This window comes from Chelonoidis abingdonii, chromosome 11, assembly GCF_003597395.2.
Source record: "Chelonoidis abingdonii isolate Lonesome George chromosome 11, CheloAbing_2.0, whole genome shotgun sequence".
NCBI lineage: Eukaryota > Metazoa > Chordata > Testudines > Testudinidae > Chelonoidis > Chelonoidis abingdonii.
Window position 1 is genome coordinate 14,335,884 of NC_133779.1, and position 12,879 is coordinate 14,348,762.

The 12,879-nt window shown below is 47.0% G+C and overlaps 2 protein-coding genes across 2 annotated transcripts in view; both read right to left on the reverse strand.

Moving 5' to 3' along the window:
* Positions 1-12,879, reverse strand: part of LOC142047504 (uncharacterized) — an 87,683-nt gene that overhangs the window by 41,290 nt on the left and 33,514 nt on the right. The gene's annotated exons all lie outside the window — the stretch shown is intronic.
* Positions 2,116-3,069, reverse strand: LOC116832352 (olfactory receptor 2D2-like). Its single transcript, XM_032793051.1, has one exon. It carries the CDS (start codon positions 3,067-3,069, stop codon positions 2,116-2,118), a length of 954 nt encoding a protein of 317 aa, XP_032648942.1.

Sequence of the window (12,879 nt, forward strand, 5' to 3'; positions counted from 1 at the left end):
TCCAATTCTAGCAAAAGGGGATAGTTCATGGTAGCTGGGTTTCATCTCAACTCCACCAGCCCTTCCACCACCCAAGGACTTTCCTCTGGGCAGTGCCCGCCCCAATTTCACTTTGCATGATAACAGGAGCACTCTGAGTCCCTTTGCCCTCTTGATATACAGCCCCTGGCACAGGCTACTAATAGAAATTCCAGATCCTCTGCCCCCAGGCCTACCCCAGTTTTGCCTTCAGCCGCCGCTCCTGTAAACCACACTGCACTGACAATGCAACAGAAGGGTTTATTTAGGAAGAAGTAAAGATTTAGCTAGGAGTGTGAGGAAGTGGTGGAAACAAACAGTTATGCCACACAGCAAAATCACAGGGTGCGAAGGGTCTGATAGCTAGTTTCCTTTCCTTGCAACTAAAGTAAGTTTCCCCCCAACACCCTCCGTGCAAGTAAAAGTTCAGGCTGTTGCAGGGCTGCCTGGGGATTTCCTCTGTGAATGCATCCAGAGTGCATTGCCCTCTGTGGTATGCTGAAAACAGCCTTTTTATCCTATTCGCCAGCAGGGCAAATCTCTGCCTTGTGGCAATGTTCCTTTTTTTAACCTTCCAGTGGTTTCATTCGATAGTTCGCACTGACCGGTGATTTCCTGTTCAAAGTCTTAGTATTGTGCAAGACTAAACGACTAAGCCTTGTATTGCATCACCGGCTAAGGAGGGGAAGTGGGAGGCGGCAACTCCCCTAGCCAAGTGGGCCACCGCCGAGATATTATACCCCTGGGGTCTAATTTCTTCTCCAAGTCCATAAAGCATATGGTCAAGATCAAAACATTATCCCTTAAATGTCACCTGTACATGCATCTCGCAATGATTTTGAATCTTGACAAATTACGAGTGTTCTGTAGGTACTTTTCTCATTACACTTTCTGAATTAATATCCTTGGTACAGTGAGTTTGTCAGGTCTCGGGTGAGAGCTGTTTGCAAAGAAGGGGACCTTTTGCCAGTGGTTTATGGTGTTTCAGCGTCGCACTAGGGCTGAGAGGAAGTTTTCCATCAAGTGCTTTTTTTAGACAGAAAATTGTTGGGTTTTTTTCTCTTTCTGTAACATTTTTTTTTCACCAAAAGAGCCTGTTGGTGAAATGTAATCTTTTTCAGCAAAAACATGACTGCTTGGAAAATGGAATATTTCAGTTCAGAAATACTGCAGGGATGGCATATGGGAATTGGTTGTCTCATGTCCCCATTCTCTATAGACTGGTCTCACCATTTGGACTACATCTCCCATGATGAACTACAGCATAGCATTCCCATGATGCACCACCTCTGTCTCCAAGAGGAGAGACCATAGTGCCTCATGGGAGATGTAGTCTGACAAGAGAGCCCACCCTATAGAGGAGAATGGACACATGAGGCAACATGATGGCATTTCAGAATTGAAATATTTAGGGGTTTTAGCCAAAATTTTTCCACATGGTGAAAAAATTTTCACCAATTGATGCTGAAAGTTTCCAGTATTAAAATTTTCACCAAGCAAAATTGAAATTTTCTGTGGAAAAGTCAGAGAAAACAAAAAAATCTACTTTCAAGGTAACTTTCTGAGGACAAATTTAGCTGAAAACAAAACACTTTTGTTTCATCAATATTTTCTGTGGGAAATGTAACCAAAATTGAAAATTTTTCACATCCAACGCTATTGTCTCTGGAAAATTAAGGGTAAAATAAAAATTTTCTGTTCAATTGATGTTTTCTGTGGTAAGTTTAGATAGGAACAAAAATTTTCTCTTTCACTGAAATTTTCTGTGGAAAGTGTAGATGAAAAGGAATATTTATGGTTCCATCTATGTGTTCTGTGGAAAAATTAGGGGAAAAAAGACAAATTTTCTCTCTTGCCAACATGTTCTGTGGAAACTTCAGACAAAAAATTTAAAAATTCAGTTCTGTTGACGTTTTCTGTGGAAAATTTAGGCAAAAAAAAATTCTAATCCTTTTTTTTTCCCCCGCTGCAGAAAATTAAGACAGAAATGTTCTGAGAAAACCCCCTTGTTTCCCAACCAGCTCTCACCCCACGACATGTCCCAAGTGCCTCCTCATTTTAGGTCCACATTCGGGTAGTGTGGCCTATTGGCCACACTTAGGACTTCTTGGTCAATCCGGCCCTGTGCATCAGCTTGGCCACGGCCCCCTTGACCTCCTTGTTCCTCAGGGTGTAGATGAGTGGGTTGAGGGCTGGCGTGACCACAATATAGAAAACAGCTATGTGCTTGTCCCAGTCAGGGGCGGCGCCAGAGCGGGGCCTCATGTACATGGAGATGACGGTGCCATAGAAGATGGCCACCATGGCCAGGTGGGAGGCGCAGGTGGAGAACGCTTTGCGTCGCCCAGAAGCCACCTGTCCTCGCAGCACGGAGGCCAGGATGAGGCCATAGGAGGCCAGGATGACGGCCAGTGGGAGCAGCAGGATGAGCACAGCTGCCCCAAAGACCACGGCCTCAGTGAGGCGCGTGTCGGTGCAGGCCAGCTCCAACACCACTGGCAGCTCGCAGAAGAAGTGGTTGACCCGGTTGGGCCCACAGAAGGGCAGCCGCAGGGTACAGGCCACGTTGACCACCGAGAGAAGGAACCCAGCAGCCCAGGAGGACAAGGCCAGCGCCCAGTAACGGCCCCACCCCATAAGGGTGGCGTAACGCAGCGGCCAGCACACAGCGACTAAGCGGTCGTAGGCCATGGCGGCCAGCAGGATGGCCTCGGTGCTCCCGAGCGAGAGGGCGAGGTACATCTGGGCGGCACAGCGCGCGAAAGGGATGGATTTGCTGCGAGTCAGGAGGTGGGCCAGAGCCTGGGGGATGGTGCAGCTGGTGTAGCAGATCTCCAGGAAGGAGAGGTGGCTGAGGAAAAAGTACATAGGGGTGTGGAGGCACGAGTTGGCCCGCACCAGGCCCACGATCAGCAGGTTGCCCCCCAGGGTGGCCAGGTAAGTGGCCAGGATGGCCGCAAATAGGAGGTGCTGCGTCTGCGGCCGGCCAGACAGACCCACCAGGATGAACTCGGAGACTGAGGTGTGGTTGTCATCCTCCATCGCCTCCATCCGCCTGCAGGGAGAGAGAGCGGGGGGATAATGTAGGCTGGGTTGTGAGGCAGACTCAGCAGGGGCTGGGCTACGCCGGGGTCAATCCAGAGTCACATCTGACTGCACAGAGGGCAGGGCTGGATTCTGATCTCAGCCCCCGAGGTCAATCTGAATTTCAGGGGCAACTCCAGATTGACCAGAGTGGGACTGAGATCAAAATCCAGCCCTGCACCCATTGCTGTCAGGGGTGACTCCGAGCAGGGATCTGTACCTGACCCCCCACCCCCCAGGAGAATGCCCCACTCACTGGGCTATTAGCAAATCTCTCTCTCTTCCCACCCTCCTGCCTTATCCTGCACTTGCGAAATATGTTTGTCAAATCTTTTTAAACTTCCTAGTCATTAAAGATCCCCTGGAACATCCCGTCCCCCATTCCCGCTCCCACATACAGCCCAGATTCCTAGCCACTCTCGGCTGGTTTCTCCATCACTTCCTGTCCCAAACTCTTGCCATAGTGTTGCTTTATGCTGTTAAAGAGCCCCTGTGCTCCACCCCAGAGGTGGCTGAAGCTCAGCACCAGCTGAGGGGTCTCTGTATAACCAGCCGCTGTGCCCCACCTCAGATCCCACCTCCCCTGCCTGCCCAGAGTGATTTGCTGGGCATGGAGCCCTGCGCAGAAGCTGTGGATGGTATATTCAGAAGCCTCCAACAATTGGACAAGACACCGGTAAGGCCTCATCTGTAATACTGTGTCCAACTCCCCCATGTTCGAGAAGGAGGATTCCGACCGGACAGGAGGTGGGATGAGCAGGAGATGATGCCCTGATCTCCCGAGAAGGAACTGGCAGAACTGGGCCTGTTTAGGCTGGAATACAGGCTGAGAGGGGCACCGATAGGTCTATCAATCCATTTGCAAGATGAACGCCCAGAGGGGGACAAGCTACTGAAGCAGAATTTTTCATACTGCTAAACGTCAACACAGACATCCAGGAACAAAGAAATGAAGCTGTATTGTATGCACCGGGTGGGGGGCTCTCTCCTGGGGAGCAGGGACGCTGACAAAGATTTGGGGGGTCATGGCACCTAATCAGCTGAACACGAGCTCCCAGTATGGCCAGAGGAGCCAGTGCAGTCCTGGGGTGTGCAAACAGCAATCTCAACTAGGCACAGAGAGATTATTTTACCCCTGGATCTGGCCCTGGGGCGATCACCACTGGGATCCGGTGTCCAATTCTGGTGCCCACCATTCAAGAAGGAGGCTGATAAATCAGAGAGGGGGTCAGAGAAGAGCCAGGAGAATGATTCAAGGATTAGAAAACCTGCCTGAGAGTGTTAAACTCCAGGAACTCAATGAGAAGGTCCAGGGGGGACTTGATCCCAGTCTATAAGTGTCTACAGGGAACAAATATTTCATAACGGGCTCTTCGATCTAGCAGACAACGGTCTAACCCCGTCCAATGGCTGCAAGTTGAAGCTAGACAAATTCAGACTTGAAACAAAACATCCATTTGAAATAGGGAGAGTAATTAACCATCGGAACAACTCACCATGGGTGTGGTGGATTCTCCATCACTAGCAATTTTCAAACTGGATGTTTCCCTGAAATTCTTTGGGGGCCATTCTCTGCCCTGAGTTATACAGGGGGTCAGACTATGTGATCGCATTTGTCCCTTCTGGCCTTGGGATCTATGAATCTAGGAAGTTTAGACTTGAAATTAGACGAAGGTTTCTAACCATTCGAGGAGAGAAGTTCTGGAACAGCCTTCCAAGGGGAGTAGTGGGGGCAAAAGACCTATCTGGCTTCAAGACTAAGCTTGATAAGTTTATGGAGGGGATGGTATGATGGGATAGCCTAATTTCGGCAATTAATTTGGCAATTGATCTTTGAATATCAGCAGGTAAGTATGCCCAATGGTCTGTGATGGGATGTTAGATGGGATGGGATCTGAGTTACTGCAGAGAATTCTTTCCTGGGTGCTGGCTGGTGAGTCTTGCCCACATACTCAGAGTTAGCCATATTTGGGGTTGGGAAGGAATTTTCCTCCAGGGCAGATTGGCAGAAGTCCTGGAGGTTTTTTGCCTTCCTCTGCAGCTTGGGGCACAGGTCACTTGCTGGAGGATTCTCTGCAGCTTGAGGTCTTCAAACCACAATTTGAGGACTTCAGTAACTCAGGTATAGGGGAGGGAGTTGTTACAGGAGTAGGTGGGTGAGATTCTGTGGCCTGCATTGTGCAGGAGGTTAGACTAGATGATCATAATGGTCCCTTCTGACCTTAAAAGGCTATAAGTCTATGAATCTGTGAAGGACGATGTGGCCCAAGGGCAAATGGGGATATGCTGACCAGGAGCCATGTGAGGCTGGAAACCAGAAATAGGTTTCTCCCCGTCAGCAGGCAGGTTCTGGAGCAGCCTCACAAGAGGAAGAGGTGAAGGCAAGGCACCAAACCAGAGCTTGATGAGTTTCTGCCCCACAAACTTTACTCAGGTTAAAATAATGATGAAGATGCAGCAGCTTGGCTTTTAATGCAGATTAGTAGCTCTGATCAAACTCCAGCCACGCTAGGATACATTTACACTGCAGGGGTGTTCCTAGATTGGGTTAGCCTGCAATGCTAGCACAGGCATGACAGGAGTTCAAGCCTATGATCCCTGGGGGTAACATACTAGGAGCATGTGTTTTTTTGTAGTGATAATGACCATAGAATATCAGGGTTGGAAGGGACCTCAGGAGGTTCTAGTCCAACCCCTTGCTCAAAGCAGGACCAGTCCCCAGATAGATTTTTGTCCTGGATCCCTAAATGACCCCCTCAAGGGCTGAGCTCACAACCCTGGGTTTAGTAGACCAATGCTCAAACCACTGAGCTATCCGTCCCTCATGCACATATATAGAATCATAGGACTGGAAGGGACCTCGAGAGGTCATCAAGTCCAGTCCTCTGCACTCATGGCAAGACCAACCACCCTGTTTAGCCGAGTGTCCTGGCTGCATTTCTATGTAACTCAGGTTATGAATGCACCTTTGATTGCGTCTCCTTAGTCTCACGCACGCCAGGCAGGCAAAACTCACAAGCCAGACCTCAGAACGATCCCCTGGTCAGCTTTCAACCCAGGAGATTGGTTTTATCAAAGGAACCACTGGCAAGTCGTTCTTTGCCTCCAAGGTTTGTGCTCGGGCCACGATTCCCAGCTTCACTCCTCAACTAGGAGGGTCCGAAGCCAACTCTTTTATTTAAATGTAAGCCAAGCATTTCCCGTGACTGCCTGACCCCAGTGGCTGGGCCTTTGAGAGAAACACCAGACAGCAGGAGGCTCAGCAGCACAACTCATGTAGGACAGGAGCTCCTGGGGCAAGTCCAGCCCCTGTGATAGCCAATGGTCCTAGTGTCCTGTTTGGTGAATTTATCACGCTCCATCTTCAAACCAGTTTGGTTGTTTGCCTCCCACTTCTCCTATCCTCTGGTGGATGTTCTCCAGCCTTCTCATTTCCAGCCTCTGTTTATTCCTGGCCAGCTCGTTCCCATTTGTCTGTGGGCCAATAGCTCTTCCCCCTCCCTGCCGTTCAACCTCATGGCGTATTTGTAGGGAGCAGTCATGTCCGCTCCCAGCCTGCATTTTACCAAGCTCTTTTGGTCTCTGTCCATAGACTCCAAGGCCAGATCAGACCCGTTGTGACCATCGAATCCGATCTCCATTCTAGCACAGACCAGAAAACGGCCCGCAAAATAATTTCCAAGCCTGATCATTTAGAAGAAGAGCCCGTCTCGATTAAAAAATTGTCAGTGATGGAGAATCCACCACCAAACCTTGGGAACTGGTTGCGATGGTGAGTTCCCCTCGTGGTTAAAAATTTGCACCTTCTGTCTAGCTTCCACTTCCAGCCATTGGACAGTGTTAGCCCTTCCTCTGCTAGGTTGACGAGCCCATTACTGAATATTTGTTCCCCATGGAGACACTTACAGACTCAGATCAAGTCGCCCCAAAGCATCTCTTTGTTCAGGTAATTAGGCTGAGCTCCTGGAGTCTCATGCTCTCAAATCCTTTCACCATTCACATGGCTTTTCTCTGACCCCCCTCCAGTATATTGTAAGAAGGTGTAGTGGATGGGCTGTTTTTCTAAAAGCTCACCTCTGGTTCAGACAGGAATTAATTCAGGGTTGTTCTCCAGCCTGTGCCATCCAGGGGATCAGACTAGAGGATCACAACAGTCCCTTCTGGCCATGGGGTCTATGAATCCTCTCAGAATGCCATGGGATAAGAACATAAGAAGAACATAAGAACGACCGTATTGGGTCAGACCAAAGGTCCATCTAGCCCGGTATCCTGTCTACCAACAGTGGCCAATGCCAGGTGCCCCAGAGGGAGTGAAGCTAACAGGCAAAGATCAGTGATCTGTCTCCTGCATCCAATCTCAATCCTCTGAACAACAGAGGCTAGGGACACTGTTTTACCCATCCTGGCTAATAGCACATTTATGGACTTTATCACTAGAATTTATCCAAGTTCGCCTTTTAAAGCACTGTTAATATCCCAAGCCTTCACAACCTCCAGCAAGAGAGGTTCCACAGCTTGACTGTGCGCTGTGTGAAGAACTCCTTTTACTTGTTTAAAACCTGACTGCCCATTAATTTTCATTTGGTGAGCACCCTAGTTCTTGTATTAGGGAATAAGTAAATAACTTTTCTTTATCCACTTTCCTCACAAACCAACTCACCAAGGAGCGGCGCCAGGGTTTTGGCACCACTAGGCAGGGTCCTTCTGCGCTCCCGGTCCGGGCGGCAATTCCTGCGGCGGGGGGTACTCATCGCGCTCCAGTTTCAGGGCACCTCAGCAGCGGTCCCACAAGTGAAGTGAGGACCTGCCACAAGAATTGCCTCCGAAGAACGCCAGATGCGGAAAGGAACCCGTTCCGCGCGATGTATGCCCCAAGAGCGGTAAAATGCCACCCCCAAATCCTGGGCAATCGCCTAAATGGAAAGCACCTGCCCCTGACCACTCATACATCATATCCCCCTTAAGTCCCTCTTTTCCAAGCTGAAGAGTCTAGCTCTCTTAATCTTTCCTAACATGGGAACCCCGTTTCAAAACCCTAATCATTAGTTGCCCTTTCTGACCTTTTCTAGAGCAGAATCTTTTTGAGATCAGGAGACCACATCTGACGCGTATTATGAATGTGGGTGTAATCCAGGTTGTTATAGGCATAAAAATATTCTCTGTCTTATTCTCTATCTCCCTTTTTAATGATCCTAAACATCCTGTTTGCTTTTTTTAACTGCCTCTGCACACTGGCATGGACAATCTTCAGAAACTATCCATATGATGCCAAAGATCTTTTTTCCTGACTCGTTGTAGCTAAATTAGCCCATCAATATTGTATGTATAGTTGGGTTTATTTTTTCCAATGTGGAATACTTACATTTATCGCACATTAAATTTCATTTGCCATTTTGTTGGCCCAATCACTTAGTTTTGTGAGATTCTTTTTGAAGTTCTTCACTAATCTGCTTTGGTCTTAACTATCTTGAGCGAGTTTAGTATCTCTGCAAACTCTGCCCTCACTGTTTACCCCTTCTCCAGATCATTTTATGAATAAGTGAATAGGATTGGTGCCTAAGGACTGACTTGGGACACCACTAGTTTACTCCCTATCGCATTCTGAGATTACCATTAATTACTACCCTTTGTTCCCGTCTTTTACCAGTTCTCAATCCATGAAAGGTCTTCCCTTTTATCCCATGACAGCTTAAATTTAACGTAACAGCCTTGGTGAGGGACCTGTCAAGGCTTTCTGGAAAATCTAAGTACATTATGTCCACTGGATTCCCTTGTCCACGTTTGTTGACCCCTTCAAAGAACTCTAATAGATTATAAGAACGATTTCCTTACCAGAAAACCATGTTGACTATTGCTCAACAGTTTAGTGTTTTTCTTCGTGTGCTGACAATTGTTTATTGCTTAACTATTGACTAAGTTTGCCCAGTACTACAATTAAGACTTATCAATCTGTAATTGCCAGGATACCTCTAGATCCCTTTTAAATAATTGGCGTTACATTAGCTAACTTCCTGTCATTGGATACTGAAGAATTTAAGGAGCAGGTTACAAACCTAGTTAATAGTTCCGGCACTTCCATTTGAGTTCTTTCAGAAATTCTTGGGTGAATGCCATCTGGTCCGGTGACGTGTAATGTTGAGTTATCAATTAATTCAAACCTCCTCTAGTGACATATTCAATCTGTGATCCTCAGATTTGTCCACCTACAAAAACCGGTTCAGGATTAGAACTTCCTAAACATCCTCAGCGTGAAGACTGAAGCAAAAGAATCCATTAGTTTCTCCGCATGACTTAACGTCTTTAAGTGCTCCTTGTATTTTGAACGTCAAGGGGCCCCACTGGTTATTTAGCAGGCTTCCTGCTTCTGATCTACTTAAAAAACATTCTGTTATTACCTTTCGAGTTTTGGCTATCCGCCGTTCTTCCAAACTCCTCTTTGCTTTCTTATTACACTCTTGCACTTAATTTGGCAGTGTTTATGCTCTTCTATTTGCATCAACTAGGATTTTGACTCCACTTTAAAGAAGTCTTTTATCTCATCACTGTTCTTTACATGGTTGTTAAGCCACAGAGCTCTTTTTAAGTTCTTCTACTGTGTTTTTTTAATTTGGAGTATACATTGAAGTTGGGCCTCTATTTATGCTGTCTTTAAAAAGCACCATGCAGTTTTGCAGGGATTTCACTTTAGTCAGTGACTATCTTTTAAGCTTCTGTTTAACTAAGCTCCCGCATTTTTGTAAATAGTTTCCCTCTTTTGAAATTAAATGCAACAGTGTTGGGCTGTTGAGATGTTTCTTCCCATCATAGGGGATTTGAATGCTATTGTATTATGGTGACTATTCCAAAGCAGTACCTGCTATGTTTACGCTCCTGACCAGCTCCTGCACTCCACTCAGGATTAAATCTAGAGTTGCCTGCTCCCGCTGGTGGGTTCCTGGTACCAGCTGCTCCATGAAGCAGTCATTTACAAAGTTCGAGAAATTTAATCTCTAACATTTTGTCTGAAGTGAAATTTCCCAGTCAGTATGGAGATAATTGAAAATCCCGCCTATTATTGGGTTAATTTTGATAGCCTCTCTAATTCCTTAGGCATTTCATCATCACTATCACTGCCTGGGTTAAGGTGGCTGATAAAGGATCCTAATGTTATATTCTTATTAGAGCAGAAATTACGTATCCAATAGAGATGTCTATGGAACATGTGGAGTTCACTTGAAGATTTTGTACTTCATTTGATTCTACAATTTTCTTTCCCATATAGTGCCACTCCCCCCCCTGCACGACCTGTTCTGTCGTTACGATATATTTTGTACCCCGGAATGATTGCGTCCCGTTGATTGCTCTCAGTCCACCAGGTTTCTGTGATGCCTATTGTATCAATATCCTCTTTTATCACAAGGCACTCTAGTTCACTCATCTTATTATTTAGACTTCTAGCATTTGTGTACAAGCACTTTAAAAACTTGTCCCTGTTTATTTGTCTGCCCTTTTCTGATGTATTAGATTCTTTTTTATGTGAATGTTTATCATCTGATCTGGCCCTTACGTTATCCTCTTCCAACACAATATTATCTCTGTTCTACCTCAAGGTCACCAAAGCCTCAGACCAGACCCGTCGTGACCATCTAATCTGATCTCCTGTCTAGCACGGACCATGGAACAGAGACTAGAACATCTATTTCTTGGGAGAGTCCAACCCTTTGAAATTGGTTTTCATTGTGAAAAGGCGAATCTCTAAATTTCCTGTGCAACAAAATTTTCGCCAAGTTTTGTTGTGGTAAAACCACAAAAGTTTCCCCCTTTCGGTGTCTAAAACAAAAATCCCCTTCCATTCTGTTTTGTCATCTAGGAAACCAAACACAAGTTGAAAGGAAAAGCTGTCTCAAAATGACAAACTGAAAAAGTGGCCGATTCCTTCCCCCACCCTCATGAAATACCATTGAAAGTGATGGGTTCCCACGGAAAGTTTTGACTGAGACAGAACAGCATTTTCCAAGGGGAGAAGGGAAATGCCTGTTGGAAACCGTTTCACCCACTGTAATAACCATTATGCCCTCTGCAAGAGGGAAATTAATACAAATCGAGAAATGTCTCACCTTCATTCTTCTCTACCAAATTTGCAAACACCTGGAAAGGCTGAGGAGCTCCCAGCCCCATGGTGCAGCAGGGGCTTCACATAGAAAGCAGCTCTGTGGCAGAGAGAGGCTCAGACACGGATGGAGCTCTGGGGTCAGGCTCCATCATCCAGAATAGGCTGTGTCAACTGCTCATACAGAAGTTGAGTTTCACGTCAACCAGCCATGGAGACACAGAGCAGAGAGGGCTGCTAGATAGAGACTTGCCAAATTGTTTTGCTCACCCTGTTATCGAAGATTGGTACATAACTGACATCCTGGGTGTGGGAAGATCCCCACCTCACCCTCCAGAGAGTGCGTTTTTCATCCGTCTCCTGAATCCAATACACGAGACATCCTCGCTTCCACACCCAAAGCCGTCACCTGGCTATGGTTGTTAGCGAAGCCGTCGGCACCAGAAGAGACACTAAATCAGACCCATAAAACCTCTGCAGCACAAAGGAGATGGGCTACAACCCAGAGGGGCACTGGAAGGCCCGTGGCGTGTTCCCCCCAGCACAGATCTGTCTGATTGCCTGGGGCAGAGGACCAGCTCCACTGGGACCACTCCATTCCTGGTGGCAATTAACGAGCCTTGTCTGGCTCACAGACAGTCTCCTGTGGGTGCTCATCCCATGGAACCTGCAGGATTTTCAGCCTCTCTGAGACTACGGTGGGAACCAGAATTAGAGCCGGGAAAATCACAGATTAAGAATGACCCTACTGGGTGCTACCATGGTCCATCTTGTCCAGTATCCTGTCTATGACAGTGGCCCATACCAGAGCTTCAGGGGAACCTACAGAACAGGGGTGTGGAGTGCGGTCTATCGGTGGTGCCGGACATGATTCCATTCCTGTTAATGGCGGAGAAAAGTTTGGGCACCACCGCCCTATTTATTTTTACTTTTCCATTTCATTGACAAGTTTAAAAAAATCCCCATGAATCGCCCTTCCTCCCCGCTGATTTTTGGAATGCCACGAGAACCAAAAATCTTGGTGTCCCTGCGTGCTAGTATCTCTGCAAACTCAATCTGCAGCAACCAGGATCAAACAGGCCAGCTCTATGCTAGGGACTTGACGGGACAGGGAATAGGATAAATAAGCACAGAAAATATTTGCAATGCACTATCTGAAACCTATGGTGCACCCACACCTTGAATACCACGTCCGGTTCTGGCTCGCCCCACTCAGAAAGGGAAGATCGTAGCTGGAAAAGGTCAAGTAAGGGCACAAAGGATGGACCAAAAGTTATTGGAACAGCTTCCATATGAGAAGACCAAAACTATTAGAGGTGTTCACAGTTGAAAAACAGATGACTGAGAGGGATAGGATAGAGGTGATTAATATCTGCTATGTGAAAGAAAGCAAATAAGGAATTACTACACTTCACATACACAAAAGCCAGGGCCAGCCAATGAAATCCATACACAACAAAGAGGAAGTCCTTTCTTCACAACAGTGCAATGTATAAACCTTGTGGAACTCATGCAAGTGAATGTTGTGGAAGCCAAAAGCATAACTGGACCAAAAAGCACCCAGAGAGATACTGGAGGCTAGGTCCTCGCTCTCTTTAGTCAAGAGAGTCAGGGACACAACCCCATGCTCGGGGTGACGCTAAAACCCCTGGCTACCAGTAGCAGGGTACATCACTGCATAATCACCA

Bases quoted from the DNA above. Each gene is read 5' to 3' on its own strand.
- LOC116832352 (XM_032793051.1), bottom strand. From the start codon at position 3,069: ATGGAGGCGATGGAGGATGACAACCACACCTCAGTCTCCGAGTTCATC.